The sequence below is a fragment of the Lissotriton vulgaris genome, chromosome 10 (assembly GCF_964263255.1).
Source record: "Lissotriton vulgaris chromosome 10, aLisVul1.2, whole genome shotgun sequence".
NCBI lineage: Eukaryota > Metazoa > Chordata > Amphibia > Caudata > Salamandridae > Lissotriton > Lissotriton vulgaris.
Window position 1 is genome coordinate 613,459,718 of NC_141698.1, and position 17,705 is coordinate 613,477,422.

Consider the following 17,705-nt stretch of genomic DNA (forward strand, 5'->3'; position numbering starts at 1 on the left):
TTCCATTTCTCAGTCCCCACCTCCCAAGCCCTTGGTAAACGTTTCAAGAACAACAAAAACAACAATTGGTTTAATAAGGAGTGCAGACAGGCGAGAAGGCAGTTAGTGCTAACTATTAGATACAAAATCCTGGGACAGATAAAAGAGACAAGGAAGGCGTATAAACAAGTACACCAGAAAGCAAAGAGGGATTGTGATGAGAAGAAATGGCATGCCATAATTAAATCATGTACTGACAAAGATCCCTGCAGGTTTTAGGCCCTGATGGCATGGGGGCAGAGGGGCTATGGCGCAACCAGCAAATCACTTCACCACACTTGCCTGGTGTAATCATTTTAAGGCATTATACTCTGATAATTCCCAAGACCCTAGCTGCCTTGCCTTAACGGAATAGGATCCTCACTCGACGAACTGACATTCGATTTAAGGGATGTACCATGTTACAACGCATACCATTACAACTACCTACCGTTACAACGCGACCATTACAACGCATACCATTACAACGCATAGCGCTTTGAGGTGCTGGATAGTGGTAAGTATAATTTACTATTCTAACTCCAGTCCCCGTGGACCCTAGGGAAGGTGTTGGATAGTAAATTATACTTATTCCCTATCCTAGAGCGCCCCCCAGGGCAATGCGTTGTAATGGTATGCGTTGTAAAAGTCGCGTTGTAACAGTAGTGCGTTGTAACAAATGCGTTGTAACAGGTGTATACCGATTTAAGTGACTATAGAAATTGCCCTAGATGCCATCTTACGTGGTAAAGCACCCGGACCCAATGGCATCCCAGGAGATATTCATGTCAGTGACAAGGCAAATCGGCCTAAACATATATTTAGCATTGTCCAATCTCATTGCCAGGGGCGCACCCATCATGAACTCCTGGAAAGGAGCTGAGGGTGAGCCAACTACACAAAGGAAGACAGAAACCTGTCCATAAAATATAGACTTATAAGTCTAATAGACATGATTCAAAAGGTGGTTTGTCTGGTGCTATTGGAGAAAATACATGACTGGATCGAAGATAACATACTCTCCACGTTGCAAGCATGATTTAGGAAAGAAAACAGCACCATAGACCAGGCCTTTCATTTCCTGACACTGTACTGTAAGACGTTTTTAAACAGAGGGGACATTTATATGTGGCCTATGTCGATCTAAAATCTGCCGTCGATTTAGTACCCCATCAAAAGCTGTTTCAGGTGTTAAGGGACATGGGGATGCCTACAAATATTCTTTATATTCTTGTCTGTCTACGCAAAGATAATTATGCCAGTGTAAGGCGGGGTGATCAGGGCCACTTACAGACCCCATCTGATCAGGAAGGGCGTTCAACAGGGTTGTGTGCTGACTCCGACCTTGCTTTCATTATATCTAAACAAGGCAGGTCAATTTTTTGTCAGCATGTCCTAACTACACTCCATCTATGGCCACAATGAGAATACATACTCTACTTTTTGCTGATGCCACTTAATTAGTGTCTCAGACCCTGAGTAGACTACAGTGTCTGTTTAAGCCAATTTGAAGAACTCTGTTCCTCGCAAGGACTGGTAGTAAACACTGCTAAAACCAATGACATGACTATCACCCAGCATAAGTCATTTAGAGGAAAGATGTTCCTGGGGGGGAAGCGCGCTTGAGAAAGTAGATGCTTTTAACTACCTAGGAGGCTGTCTTCCAAGCGGTAATGGAAAACACATTGAAAAAGCTTCACTTAAACACAAACAAATTGTGGGTGCCATATTGAAAGAACATTGTGCATCATTCCGCAAGCCTATTGTTCTAGCTTTCCAGCTGTATTATGCAAAGGCAGTGGGAGCTGCCTTCTAGGGGGCAGAGCTCTGGGGTTTTTACAACTTAGTGAATATGCCCAAAACTGGAAATATGCTCCTGAGAAACCTAGTTATGCTTCCTGTTAGCACTTGCTTAAACTAGATAGGGGGAGGACTTCAATCTCAGACAAAGCAAGAATTTGCCCTGTCTTGTTTTGGAGGTGACTGAGAACTACACCAGAACTAGCCCTCTATACTGATAATCTGCAAAAGTTTACAGAGCTGGATAGGTTGCACAAAACAGAGTGACTCAATAACATTAAGAACTGTTGAGTTCTTTGGGCTTACATTATCTGTGGAACTTTACTCAACTGTCTTCTTCCCTTCTAATGAAAAATTCTAAGAACTACACCGGTCTTGGATAGCTCTGAATGATGCCAATAACATAAATAGGGGCATGTTGTCCAATAAAATTGCTACATTTAAGATCTTTAGCGTGTTCGAATCCTCTCTGGACTTCATCACTGACCTTATAGACTGGAAACTATACATCCTGTTTAGACTACCAGATGGTCTACCTCTTCCTCGCCAGTGCTATTATGTCCAGCCTGCAATACCTTGAAAGAAGCTGTAGCTCATTTGTTTGCTTGCCCTGACTATACCTGCCAGAGACTGTCCTGGATCAAACCACTTTGTTCTCAGATGGGCATCCAGAGATATGCTGAAGCTCTAAGAATTTTAAGATCGCAACCCAGCCCACTGCATGCTTGTGTAGTAGCAAGATTTCTGGGAAAGGTTTGGTTCATAAGACGGAAAACCATGACAACGCACTCTTAACATCTGCAGCTTAAGTGTTTGCCAAGAGCTTGTATAGAAGGAATTGTCATAATCTAAAATGTATCTACATACTGATTTACACCTGAATGGATATCACCCTTAGTATTCTTAGGGGATCCGTTAACCCCTCCCATGCTCATGACGAGGTCAGCTCGTCATGAGTCACGGTGCTCATGTGCTCATGACGAGCTGAGCTCGTCATGGCCGTTAGAACGCTCACACGTTGGGCTAATTCCCCTGCTGTGCTGAGCGTTCTAAGGAAACTGGTGTGGCCGTGATGAGCTCAGCTCGTCATGAGCACATGAGCACCGTGGCTCATGACGAGCTGACCTCGTCATGAGAACCGGGGCGCTGTGCGGCCCCTCCGCCCCCCAGCACAGCTGGGGAATCAGCCCCACGGCCAAGGGGTTAAGAGGTTTTTGTAGAATGAGTGAGCACCCTGATTCCGGATAGTCTTCTGCGCACCTAGTCTCCCTGCCCCTGATCTTAGAACAATTTGATAATAAAGCACTTAGAATTTTACTTCTTTTTGCCCTCTTCCTAGGCCTCTAGGAACTTGAGTATGCTTAACATAATACAGAATGTTGTTGACAGATAGGAGCTCAGTGACATTGCTTCTTGCACATCTGCAAGGGAATGCATAGTGCACTTTTGATTGTATTCATAACATACATTGACTGCCTATTCCAATGAGGTGATCAATGAAATGTTTTGCTTTAATGAATTGAAATGCCCCCTTACCATCCAGCGACTTACATTCTTTGCTATCTTATTTTGTATTATTTTTTAATGTATTGTATGAATTTATAAGATGTTGCCTATGTAAATCTTTGGATTGCTTGAAAATGTATTCTTTTAACGCGAATTTTAAAAAAATGTCCCAGTAAGGTTCTGAAACTTCTCAGGTAAATTTAAAGCATTGTCTTCTTGATGATAAAACTTGTATATTTGAGAGAATTCCTTCTCTGCGTTGCTGGAGTTTCAGATTCACCCATTTTGTTCTGGTTGTGCTCCTGTAACCGTTTGATTAAACTATTTTCGTTTCTATTGTGTTGATAACTCATGGCATTGATGCTGAATAAAGTTTGAAAATAAGCATTCAACAGACGAGCGAAGGGTGCTAAGAGACACTATAAGTGTACCTACAAAGGATGTCATACACCTAACCATGATGTGTCACAGCTACTCAGAATGTCCTGTACATACTCTAGTCACAGACAACAGTTTTCCATTCTTGAAGGAGTAAAATGCCAAAAGGTTTACACAATGTACACACCCCCTCTGGATGTCTTATGTATTCTTTGTAGACAGACAACAGTCTTCCATGCCTGAAGGAGCATACTGTCTATAGCCAACACCATTTCACGCCCGCCTATGCGCCTCTTCCATGCATAGTCTTCCAGGCCTGACGCAGTATATTGCCAGTAGCAAACACCAGCTAAAATATATAAATTTAAAAAAATCATAATTTTATGCATATTACAGAAAATAACTCACAGAGCAACTTACTCTCTGAATTCCAGTACTCATCCAATCAAAAATCCGATTCTAAATCCTGAGGAAATACATTTGAATGTTATCCAATCGACACGCATGAGCATGAAGAGCAGAATAAACACTCACCCAGTTACTTCACACGCGACCTACATAAATGCCAACTAATTTAACCCACACCATGGGAAAAGAAGACACAGCAAGAATAGTTACCACACTGCATCAACACAAGTATCGTGATGGTAATCCAATCTTGAACGATTTTCAAGCATGTGATCAAAAAGATACCTGCTGTGCTCCCTGCAGAGGCTTGTTTTTGGCTCATTCAGCCAATGCTTGGGTTTTGACTCAACTATGTTGGCAATGCCCTGTATTTAGGATTTCCTAGTTTTACAGATCAATGTTTACAACCGGTATACAATGCTGTTGCTTGCTTCCTGTTTGACCAACTCATACGGTTTCTGTGTTTCATCATTATCTTCATTGATTACTCAGCACAATGGGCAATATTTTCAAGGTTGTTTGCTTCTTCCATAAAGCCCTATAATATCAACAATGGCTTGAATCCATCAGCAACCTGGTTTACTTCTATCAACCAAGTAGAAGTTTGCTTGTCTTTTTGAATTTTACTAAACTCAATACGTCGTACTGTTCCTTTTCTCTCCATGCTCATAAAATCAAGAAATAACTTCCCTTTCCTCATCCAACAGTGACCAATCACCTAATGTTTAGGAAACGGTTGGAAAGTGGCTTTTCAGTCTTCAATTTATTTTGCCTGATTGCTTTCAGCAAATCCCAGCGCCGGGATTCATTAACATTTGTGTGTCAAACAAATAAATAAATAACAATTTAATTTATGCAACTACTAGTAATTGAGGAATCAAAACAGTGCTGCCCCCTCAACCGAAATGAATTCCTGGAAATCCTATGGTACAATGGAACTCAAACCAGTCATCTCTTAGTTGTTCGAAATTTAGTCAAAGTCAAAACATCTTTATTCAGTTTTGATTAAAAACCACTTGAAAATTTAGTTAAGAACTATCCCATTCCAGAAAACCTGGAACATGCTTTATAGTTCTTGGGGCTAATGATGTTTCTTACACATCTGTTCTCAAATAACGATATTCGAAGCTTGTACTGCTCGAAGCTTTCCTCTGAAAAAGCTGAACTTCTGCGTGGAGTAACTCTACACCTGTGCCAACACACATGAGTATGCTTGAGGCAGGCGGTGAAAATCTTGGGGAGCAAAGAAGATGTCTAGAAACAACACAAAACTTCATGCAGGTACATTTGTGCCTCCTTATCTACAAACAGCGCATAGGCACCCATTAGCACGGCCTCATCATGAGCTTCTACAAAAAAGAATTTTAAATGATCAACCACAAAAGGTCTCAAGTGCTACCCAATTATTGACAAGAGGTAATAATAGTTAGTACAACATAAGACGATTTCTGATGCTCCTCTTACCTCTGTCTCAGATATCTGTACCCTCAGTTCCATGGGCTGCAACGTACACATAAGGGCCATACTGGGACTCTTGAGGTGGTTAAAAAGTGTGGAGTAAACTAACTATCACATGGCCACACATAACATGACCCCACTTGAGAGGCTTCCTTTAGACCCTCCCATTGGGCATTTCTGACACAACAGAAGTACCTGTGAGGTGATATTTACTGATACACAAGAAACGTTAAATAAATTGATTATTGCATGTATGGATCGACACGAGTGGGCACTTTGACTAACAAATTATGCCAGATGCATGATAACTGGTTAAGTGCTCAAATACTATATCAGAGATTGAGCCCTGGCTGAACAGACTATTCTTTCCAGTTAGGAAAGCTTACTTCTGGAATTATCAAAATGTAATAATCGTGTGAGATAGTTTATATTCATCTTACTGACAAGAAGACTCCTATGCTGACTGTGCTGTTTCTTTCAGACAATTAGAGCAGCAGGGAAGACCTACATGATCTTTTTTGTCATCGTCATCTTTCTTGGATCTTTTTACTTGGTGAACCTAATCCTTGCTGTGGTGGCTATGTCCTATGAAGAGCAAAACCAAGCCACCATCTCAGAAGCAGAAGCCAAGGAGAAGATGTTTCAAGAAACAATGGAACAGTTAAAGAAAGAACAGGAGGTTTGTATGTAAGACTATTCCTAGAGAACAGTCGGTTGGTTTAGCGTTGCAAATACTGTATAGCATAAGATGTGCTTTAATGGGGGACATTGCACTAATAGAAGATTGAAGGCGCATTTAATGAAGACAATACTTCAGTTCAATTTTGGTCCTACCGAACATAAAGCTACTGAGGTCATATCTGGCCATCGTGTTAAATGGCATGGCACACATCTCTGGATCATGTCTTTTTTGCAGGAGCAAGCATCAGTGGTGACATGGGCCAATGAAAAGCTTTTTACCATTACTCGCAATGTGAAATTTTACTGCCCCATTCCTGGGGTAAAAATCCACTGGGATGAATTGGCTACTGAGAAAGGAAACGTACATGGGTAGAATTTAAGAATACATTTTAATTAAGTGGAAGTTTAGATTGTAAAACTGTAACACAATCAATGTTTGCATTTTACAAAGTATTCAATAAAATGACTTTTAATATGGAATTCTGCACTTGCCTATAAAGATATGTAGATAAAGATAATGACCTGGTTGCAGTTGCAGTCAATCTTAAAATACATTGATTGAAAGTGATAAAAACATGGTGAAGAATTAGGGCGTCCTGTGTTATAAATGTAGAACTGGAAAACAGACTGTGATTTCGATTGCCATGGGCAATACTTTGATTTGTTGTAGTCAGTTGTAATATTTTGGTTTTGTGATTCGGAGTTGCTATGGAGTAATAAAGCATTGAGAATGGGCAAGGGTTTGTTGCGGATACCTTCCAATCTTAGTTTAGGTGAGTTTAAGGCAGGAGTGAACGTAGTAAAAGAGGAGTTGCAGCATAATTCAAAAGGCAGCACATGGGGTTTAGAAGAGGCAAAGATATTTTGTTTAATCATAGAAGGTATGTGACAAGCCATATTTGCTCAGCATCTGTGATAAAAAGCCTGGAAATTGATTGTTTATAGATTTAAATAGCAAAATTAGTAGTTTGTTTAGACTCTGTTTCTTGCTGATAGGTGATTTGGGCATAAGGGTGGTATGTATATACATGTGAAGGTTATAGTTATAGGGAAGTTTAGAACGTTTCCCATCATTATGTGGTGGCATTGCGGAAAGCCACCTAGAGCAGAGGTATTCAAACTTTTTGATGCAGAGACCCCCTTGTCAAACTCTTTTAGGCGTAAGGACCCCCTTCTGACTAATATTTCTACAACCTGGTAGACCTCATCATCGACAACTATCGACAACCATAAACGCCCCACATTCCCACAGCAAATCATTTTTACGGTGGGGAAATAATATTAAACAGTGTTTAGCAAACCAAAGGTCAGTGATCATGGGGGTGTAGTCAAATGTGTAGGTAAAAACAAAGGGCCTCAATTATGAGGAATTGGCGTGGATCAGGGCTGCAAGTCTTCTTGCTGCGCTGCCCTATGCCAATGTGAAAGGATTGGAATGCCCCATATTTATTAAATACGGTGCATTCCTGTCCTTTTCTCTTGTGTTGGCGCACACATTGCTGCTCTTTCTATGCAAGCTGCAGAATGCACCACACATGGAAAGATGAACGAATTAAGAGAAATTAAAACATTTCTCCTCGTTGTGCCTCTGCTGGGGAGGTGTCCGTTTTTGGAGCTGCCCCAGGTTTACTTGATTTTATAAATATGGGACCGCATCAAAATCCATGGGAACCCCGCGCAAAACCCATAGAACACATCCTTGATGCCGAGTAAGGCAACAAAGTGACTTGCACTGCTATGTCTTACTCCATATCTATGAGGCCATGCAAAGCCACAAGGGTGACTTTGCACTGCCTCATAGGTATGGTGGAGACGCTTGTGCCGCCGGAGCGTCAAAAAAAGTGATGCTCTGGTGATGCAAGCCTCTCATAAATAAGCCCAAAAATATTCTGTACGTTTTTTAGGTCTTTCACTATCAGTTATCTACATATAAAATAATGGGCAGCGTAATGAAAAATAACTTGTTAACGTTGTTACTCAGTGAGAAATGCACTGTAGTACATTATGAAACCTCTATTAGTTAATGCACTACAGAGGACTAAGTGTAACCAGAGAGTCATAGAATTAAATCCTGATTGATGCAGTGGAGAATAGTGACATGTATTTTTAGTGCTACAAGATTACAGCCTATGACAGAAAGTACAGTGAATATGTAAGTCACTATTTTATACTTGCATTACACACAGTGTACTATAAGGTGTTGCAAAACGTGCAAATAGTTTTACAATAAAATAGTGCTTCCAAAATGTAGATTTTAGTAATACCAGAGCGTATATAATGCTATTTATTTTTACATAACTGTCCATTCAAACACCTCTTTAGGGATACTAAGGGTTGTGTAAATGCAGTTAAAATGAAAAGCAAGCACTTCACAGCCCAGTCAATAACTCTTTGCAGTACCACTAAAAAAAACAAATCTTTGTCATCACAAATCTTGGAGTGATTTGATCACCGAAAGCCACAACCAGCTGCCAAGCTCCCTTTACCCTTGCAGATTAACTGATAGGCACATCTGCATTTCATTCAGGCAAGCAGGCACCCTGGCACGAACCCTTTTCACAGTGCTAGAAACTCAATTGATAAAACTTCAGCTGAATACGATTTAGCCATCCCAGGACGGCTGTCTTTTTCCAAAACGAAAGCAAACATTTTGGACTGCAGGCACAAGTGAAGCTGGGGAATACGCGATCCCCTTTCAAGGACTCCACTGCCCCCCTGGGGGTCATGCCCCACAGATTGAAGACCTCTGATCAAGAGGCAATAAGCTAACTTGATTAGAACTGGTGCAGAGAGTAGTGTTTTAACAACATGCAAGGGGTGTGGGGACAGATTTTGACAAAATGTAATTCTCGTGGTTTGGCAGCAATAAGTGTAGATGTGATCAAGCATTTCAGTGTATGGTGGGATTGAATAGTACACCGAGGTTTCTGACTGAAGGTTTAAGGGTGAGAGTTTTGGGGGGTATAGTGCAAAATTTGGAAGATATATGGGTTCAGATTTAGCATGGGGGTATATTAATTCAGCCTTAGAGAGAAAATAAGCATAAGAGTAGATTGCCATCCAGTTTCAAATTGATGTGAGGCAGTGAGAGATTTTGGTTTGGAAATGAGACTTAAAAGTTAGGAAGGAGACAAATGTGTATGTGCTATGACCACAGAGGTGTTAAATTAATCCAAAAGACACGTGTGCACCAAGTGACAGATTAAGTAATAAGTTAGTTACCTCATCACTAGGACGTTTGCCCAAGTGAGATACAAGGGCAAAATCGCATTTTGTGAATCAGTAAAGTGTATTTTCACTCATAAGTGAAGGCTGCAGTGTATATGCACAAATATCACTGCGAATAGGGCAATATATTGTGCTATGAAAATGAGGAGGGGAAGCTAACCTTCACACCATTGAAGCAATCCAAAGTAATTTTCATGGTGTTCACGGTCCAAATTACCTAGAAGGTATTCATATACCTGTTTTACATTTTTGGTCACATACATTACATAATGACAATTAATTTGCCATCTTATCATGCCACTGAGATCTTCTTGAAGCACCACATTAATAAAACAGCAAGTCTGATTTTGATTGCTCTTAATTTCCTTTCTTTAGGCATTAGCTGCTAGAGGCGAAGACACCCTGTCACACAGCTCCAGAGAAGTGTCTCCTCTGAGCTCCAAAAGTGCCAAAGAGAGAAGGAACAGGAGGAGGAAAAAGAAATCCTCAGAAATGGACGAATATAGTGAAGAACACAGATTCCCAAAATCTGGATCTGAGGAGAGTCTCAGAAAAATGGTAAAGATGTTATTGCTGAATATGCCTTATCTATTGCAAACTGTACCATTTGCAGAGATTGCCTAAGGGAAGGATTCATCCTGGAAGAACAACTACCATACAGTGTGCCTTTTTAAAAGAGAGTTTTCTAAAAACAATCATTGGCCTTGTAGAATTTTTAGGATTCTCAACATGTAGGCACCTGAACCCAAGAAGTTCTCCTGCTAAAAAGAAACTTAACTGTTGAGTCCTCAAAATCATTTTTTAATTAATTGGCCTTTTGTGGGGTTTAAGTTAAATATGCTATTGAAGAACTCCCTGACTTGAGAGTGGAAGAAGAACAAGTAAAGGCATTATGTGCTATGTCCAGTCTTCACTCTCTTTTAAGGTGTCTCTGGCAGACTGTTTGCAGTTAGACCAGGAGCCATGTTTGTACCTTGCAGAAGGGGGTGACACATGTAAGACAGAATACATAACAGAACAATATAGCTAAACAGATAAAGAACCTTAATAATCAGACAAAAACATTTGAAAGTAATAAGAATTAGTTACTAAAGGCAACTCTTGCTAACATAAAACAATACTGACTCTAAGCAAGATTAAAAATAACCAATTTGGCAGTCATAATTTTACACGTAAGCCTTAGAATAAAGTATAAGTGACACAGAATGAGATCATCCAATTATTTGTATTTGCACATGTATGTAAAAGGCGATTGGCTGGGTGAAGTATATTAGTACAAATAACTATTTCTTAATATTTGACAGCTTCCAGTGAAAATGTATTGACCTACCAAGATGGCAGGACGTCCTCACACTAACATGGATTGCACTTGGAGGTGAAAGGCAATAACATGTTTACAAAGCACATGTGGCTTGGACTGATCACCAGGCCTCCCACCACAGCAGTGTTAAAAAGTCATGTGGTACAAAAAGCAAAGCAATCTGGAGTTCTTTTTCATTATTTATAGCATCATTGGGTATCATTTGATGAAAATAAATACACCCTTTGCTCTTTCAAAATACATTATTATAATTTGGGATCCAGTTATGCAATTTATAGAGATGTGGAGACATCTACACACGTGACTTGATCAAGGACAGAATAAATAGAATTCATGAGACTTGAGAGCAGCCACACAAAAGTCCTAATTTTCAATCATTAGTCTGAGTGATATTTGAACCAGCAAACTAGTTAGCTAGTTTTCCACCTCTGGGCTATCTCATTAAAATGTCAGTGCAAATACAAATGTTTCGAATATATTTGCATTTTTCAATATTTATGGTACTGTGAATATTGATGGGGGTTGCAATTAAAATTAAATTCTTATACTAGTGTGGCTTTCCGTACAGTCTTTGTATTTTGCAATACTAAATACTGTAACATATTAAATACTGTAACATGTAAGGTGAGGTTTCGAGGCAAGAGGACAGAACTTCTGAAGCAAAGTTTGATGCCATGAAAAAAGAATTGGGTCAAATATATTTTTCTAACTTTATCTCAAATGTATTTCCTATCACCACCCTATTATACCAAACCAGGTCTTCCACTCGCCAATAGCGTTGCTTGACAAGTGCTCTTTCATACTTTGCATTGTTTTGTGGCTTTGGGAAAGGAGGAAAGTCATCATGACTTCCACTACTTATCGATTTATTTACGAAGCTGTGATTATTGTTTTCCCTTTCTGAAATCTCAACCCATGATACCGATTGCACCGACCACTACCACAACCCACGTCTGAGAAACATATATCACACTATCATGCATCTGACAACACGAAACAGCTATGAATTAATGAATTATTTTGTGTGGCATCTTTGTGGTATTGTGTTGATACACTTCTTGCTGCTTCTGCAGTGTTAATCCCAGGGGAAGCAAAATAGACCTAGTGTGTCAGTAGCACTACGGCATCTATAGCACGTGATTATTTTTCCAAAGCTGAACCTAAACTGCTTACAAACTCTTGCAATTTCCTTATTGTTTGTATTGCAGTCTCTTCTTGGTATCGGATTTGGTCGCAGCTCTAGTAGTGCAAAGCGCAGGATCAGCCATGGAAGCATCTTTAATTTTCGGATTCGGGGACGGGATATTGGCTCAGATACTGAGTTCGCCGATGATGAGATCAGCAATGTTGGAGAAAGAGACAGTCACAGAGGATCCTTTCTCGTCCCATGGATGGGACGACGATCCAGCACATTCAGCCAAACAAGCCATACATCTCGCCCTACAACTCCCAGCTTTACCCAGAACGGGAAGAGGAACAGCTCTGTGGATTGCAATGGAGTGGTTACGCTGGTTGGGATGTCTGGCACATGCTCCAATCCAACCTCTCCTGGGGGATTACTGCTGCCGCCAGTTATCATGGAAAAACCATCGCGAGAAGACAATGTAAGTCTTATGTTACACATTTGATCATATTATGATTTGCTGCTAAAAGAACTGATGATGTTTTAGATCAAGCAAAGTGTACCAGATATCGATCTATCTCGGAATATTATGTGATTGGAAATCACGTTCCATATGAAGCCTGATGACCAATCACATTGTTCAACTGACCGCTTACATCACAATGACATGGTTTTGTACTGTTAAACAAGGGTTTCCTACACCACCTAATCCTTAAACCTAATATCAATTCCAAGACTGTAACTATTATACACCGGGCCAGTGATGAGTCACACTAGACCACAGATGACATTTGCTGAAAGGCTAAAACATACCACACCAAGTCACCCCCAGGTGCAGAGGGCTTAGATAAGCTTGTTTTCAACATTACTCATGTCTGGAATGTTCAGAATAGAGTCCTTTGGGTGTTACAAAGTTTCATTTGTGATACAATTCAAGATGTGACATAAAATGCACAACTATATACCAACAGGTGACATAGCAGAGACAATCAAAGGGATCATTAAATGTAATGGTTTTTGAAAGGGAACTGCGATAATGCCATTCTGGAGCTGTTGCATTTTGCTCGTTATAGCAGATTTACCACACTTACCCCATAAACTATGATGTGCAGAGCAATTTTTCAGATTTCAACAAAAAAATGTTTCTAGTTCAAAAGGATCAAAAGTTACTAAAACGGCGGACCCTACATGTTGTCCCGCAGTGGTAGACTCTTTCCAGAGGTTGATTGGTCACTTTTTAGTTCATGATCCGTGTATTTAGGTCTTAACTGATACTGATGAGCTGAAACATTTGCCATGAAAGTGTTAATGTGTCAAAGTAATGGAATAGTGCTTCTTCAATGCCGCATAAATCCAGTGTACTTGGTTATTGGTAAAACATAAGCATGGCCATTTTGAAATAAGTGTATACAATAGTCAAGAATACATGCAAACACAAGGTTTATTACAATATATATGGTGTCTTCTGGTTAAGGGATGCATTGCACAAATGCAAAATTTTTAAAAAATTGTTCGGAATCACTATTGAATGCTTTGAACACATATTTCCGTGGCTAGGTATGCCCTTGTCATATTAAATCTCAAGTTTAAAGCTTCAGTAAACATCTGCAAGTTATATGCCAATTTGTAACTGAAATACTTGCTGATTTGATGAAAAATCGTAAATATTTTCCAAACATTAATACTGAGTACGCCATCATTTCATAAAATAAATCAATTAGGATTTGCATTTATATCACAATTCTCCACTATCTCTTTATTTCCAGTCTATATTCCCTTCCACAGCATTATACATTTTTCTGGTCATTGTTGTCATTTGTCCGTAGGCAAGTTGTTGATGTGCTGGCTTAGTTGCTGTTGAACACACTTCTCTAATACTTTGGCTAGTAGCGGGATATTGGAGATAGGTCTGAAATTGTCAGGAGAGGCAGGGTCAAGTGAAGGTTTTTTCAAGATGGGGAGAACTTGGCCAGCTTTGAAAGGGTCCGGGATCAAGCCCTGCTGGAGAGAGGCGTTGATAATTGTAGTCCAACAAGGAACGATGGATTGGGAGGCGGTGGTGAGGCAGTTGGAAGGTAGAGGATCATTGAAGTGATTGTTTGGTTTTAAGGTAGAGAGGATTTTTTAGATGGAGTCTTCATTATAGTATTTGAAGTCAGTCCAGCGGGCTTTGTTTTTAGGAGAAGCCATAGAAGTAGGAGCGGAAGGGTGTGGTAGAGCAGGAGGGGGTTGGGCGCAGGTGGTGGTGCTAAGTTCAATTCCTAATGCCGTGATTTTATCAGCGAAGAAGGAGGAGAATTTGTCTGCCGATATTAGCGATTTGGGGATTCTTTCGGTGTTTTATCCAGTTTGTTAGATTGGAATTTGACAAGTTCAAAGAGCTTTTGGGGTCTGTTCTTGGCATTACCTAATTCCGATCTGAAGAATTCTTTTTTGCAGTTGATGATGTGCTTGTTGTATGCATTTCTCGCCTGGCGCAGAAGTTTTAGATGCACTGCGGAGGGGTGCTGTCTCCAATTTCATTCAAACTGACGGGGGGCTCTCCTCTCCATGTTGAGGGAGCCAGTGAACCAAGGGTTTCTGTCTTTGAATTGAATTCTTTTTAGTTTTAGAGGGGCAATGTCGTCTAGAATGTTCGAGATGGACGATGAGTAGTGCTCGTTGAGATCACTAACCTTGGTTATGTGCATGGGGGGGTAGGTCAGATCTGCATCGAGCCTCAAGTTTCATAAAGTCTAGGTTCTTAGTGTCTCTGGTCCAGCGTTTGGGGATCACCGGTTGAGACGACTTTGTCTTGCGAGTCCCGGGTAAAATGAAGGATATGGAGTGATGGTCAGACCAGTCATAGGGGTCTATGGAGATAAGCTTGACAGCGGACTCCTTAGAAATGACCCAGTCAAGGATGGCTCCAATTGAGTGAGTTGGCATAGAGCAGGCTTGGGTCAGGGCTTGGTCATTTAGGAGGTCTTTGATGGCATTGACGTAGGGATCTTTAGCGTCATTCCAATGCAGGTTGAAATCACCCAGGAAGATCTCTGTGGCATTAGAGGAAATCTTTGTTTTCATAATTTCCAGAAGGTGATAAGTGAAAGCGTTGTTTGGACCTGGTGGGTGGTAAAAGATGTGCAAGTTACAGAGGTGTACTGAATTGCTGCAGACGGAGAGTGCGAGGTATTCGCAGGAGTCTAAGATGTCCGTTGCAAGTTCTGTGATAAGCAAGGAGTATCGATAGATGCAGGCTATGCCTCCTCCTTTCTTATTAGAGTGTCTATCCAGTCTGGCGATGTTGTAGTTGGGCGGGACTAGTATATCCAGGCAAGGAGAAGAGTATTCCTTTAGCCAGGATTCAGTTAAAACGGCTAGGTCTAGGTTTTTGTCTAGAACGAGGTCAGCGATGTCAGCGGCGTGTTTAACTGCTGAACGGCAGTTCATTAAAAGACCAGATAAGGGGGTGTCGGAAGGAGAGTAAGGAGTCTGAACATATAGAACTACAGGCGCCAGATTGCTTATTACCACATTTCTGTTGTGGAGGGTAGCTGGCCTGTTTGGGTTAATGGTGACCGTGCTGATGGGGTGTTCGGAACTGGTGTTTGGCGGACAGGGGATGGCTGGGGTAGAGTTGTGGTCTTCGAGAATGGCTAGGATTTTGTTTCCAGTGAGGTCTAGACGGTTAGGGGAGGGGGTGGGTGCGTTGTAAGTGAGGGCGAGAGCCTGGGATTCCTTCTCAGAGAGGAGGCAGGGTTGTTTGCATGGGCGAAGATGTCTTAGGGGTAGCGGGAGAGGTTGCTTGGGAGGCTCGGTGTTGGGTGGGGGGGAAGTATGCGGTGACTTGAGGTTAGCTAGTGAGGTCTCGGCACGGTGAGGGAGGTTCATGAGGTCCAGAATGGAGCTGTGAATGCTCTGGGTGAGTTTGGTTACTCTGGAGTGCAAAGTTTCAAGATTGGTATAGTCAAGGGGTACGAAAGGATAAGGGTTTGAGTTATCCAGATCAGTCGAAGGGGCATGTGACAGTGGCAGGGCATTGGCTGGAGCAGGCTCCGGGTTCACCAACCATACATTATCCATTGTATAATCAATCACCATACAGTCACTGTTCCACATACTTCTCCTACTCACTACCTATTAACCATTCTCTTAACATTCTTTCTCTATTCACCATTCTCCATTCAATCAGTCATCATCCATTTGCTATCAATTTGCTGTTCACTATTCATGAAACCTCTCTAGAATCAGACACTTTTCGACAGAAGTGGCCCTTTGACCTGGATACAAAAATCCAGGCGTGGCCACCACAGGTGAGCACAATATATCAGAAATAGCCTCCAGACCAGAAGGCAGAACTCCATATTGGGCTTCAGGTGTAAAAATAACATGCCAAAGATTATACCTAAGTTGTGGTGTAACTTTGTGTGGCTTGCAAAAGGTAGGAGCAATACTGCAGGTGAGGAATTATATACGGTACACCATACTACAGATGGTGCTTTGAGGACATGGCAGTATTTGAGAGCAGCCCTTCAGAGCTGACCGGAAGCAGTATCTAGATATGGCAGTAATACAGTGAAGGGGACCACATGTAATTCTAGCAGATAAACCCTTTAGAACTTTAGTACTCCAAACACCTTCTTAGTAGTGTATACACTGTACAGTTGTAACTCAACATTTCTGTTATAGTCTCTGCTGTCCAGTCATATTGTTTAGCATTTTGAGGTCATCCAGGATGTGAATTGAAAGATGCCTAAAGGACCAGTGACGCGTTCACTCTCCTGACTTTGATATAATTGTGGTATTTGTGTATGAGGAACTTGCATTATGGGGCATGTATGGTAACTGTTTTACAAAAGGGAGGACATGTTCTCTGCTGTTGCACATGCAGGACGTGTTCTGCGTGTGTGAGTTAATATGCAATGCGGTCTATGCACCTGTGATGTCCCTGTTCTTTGCATTAGGGAGGGGGGGGGGGCTAAATGTCTGCTGTCCCTGTGCTGTGTGTTAATGTAGCTTGGTGAAATCTTTTTGCAGTACCAAATAGAAAAACATAGGTTTTGACAACATTTATTGTACTCGAGCCCAGAATCCCCTCATTGTAGGACGTCTTGTCAGGCAACACGTGTGGTGTGGAGTGGGACACAGCAAAATGCCGTGTCCGGTGAGGCAGAGACCCGCGTACCTTCAGGCGCTATTTTATTACGTAAATCTCGAATCCTTTGTAGCTGTATAAAACACAACTACAGGCCTCATAACAGAAAAGGACGACTGGAATGGATGCATTTCCCGCTCAAGGCCTGGGAAGCTAACTTCAGAGTTTATTTTTTATTTTTCAAGCATGGCGTTGTGAATAAAACAAATGCATTTAATATTCGTAAATGTTCCAAGTCCTCGTACTTCGCCATTCGTTGAACTCTGCGTCACCTAGCCGCTGGTCCAAATGGACGGGCTGATTTAAGTGCCAGCTTTATTATATTCCTTTTTAATAAGCCCCTTTCACGTGGCACCTGAGGCGAGGTCCCGCCGCTGAGTGCCTTCGGGTTTGGAGAGGCGCGCGGCGGTACCTGACGCACCTGTTGGTTTTCTGTTCTCCGTGCGGGGGAGAGAAGAAAAGAACGAGTTTAAAGAATAGGAACACAATATCGAACGAGGTACGGCGCTGAAAAAAAGGGTTGTGAGAGGGCACCTGCCGCCGCAGCACTCCACCTCGAGCCCTGCACTGTGCCTGCTAATTACAGCGCGCGCTCGGGAAGAGCGCGAGCGCAGAACGATCGGGTCTCCGCCGAGCGGTGGGCGCAC

At 41.5% G+C, this 17,705-nt stretch overlaps 1 protein-coding gene across 2 annotated transcripts in view; it reads left to right on the forward strand.

Moving 5' to 3' along the window:
• Positions 1 to 17,705, forward strand: part of LOC147688594 (sodium channel protein type 5 subunit alpha-like) — a 1,046,042-nt gene that overhangs the window by 456,154 nt on the left and 572,183 nt on the right. For both annotated transcript variants that reach the window (XM_086941454.1, XM_086941453.1), the window contains exons 10-12: positions 6,050 to 6,247; positions 9,853 to 10,035; positions 12,007 to 12,402. In XM_086941454.1, the coding sequence (XP_086797580.1) occupies positions 6,050 to 6,247; positions 9,853 to 10,035; positions 12,007 to 12,402 (777 nt within the window). The remainder of the gene's footprint in view (positions 1 to 6,049; positions 6,248 to 9,852; positions 10,036 to 12,006; positions 12,403 to 17,705) is intronic.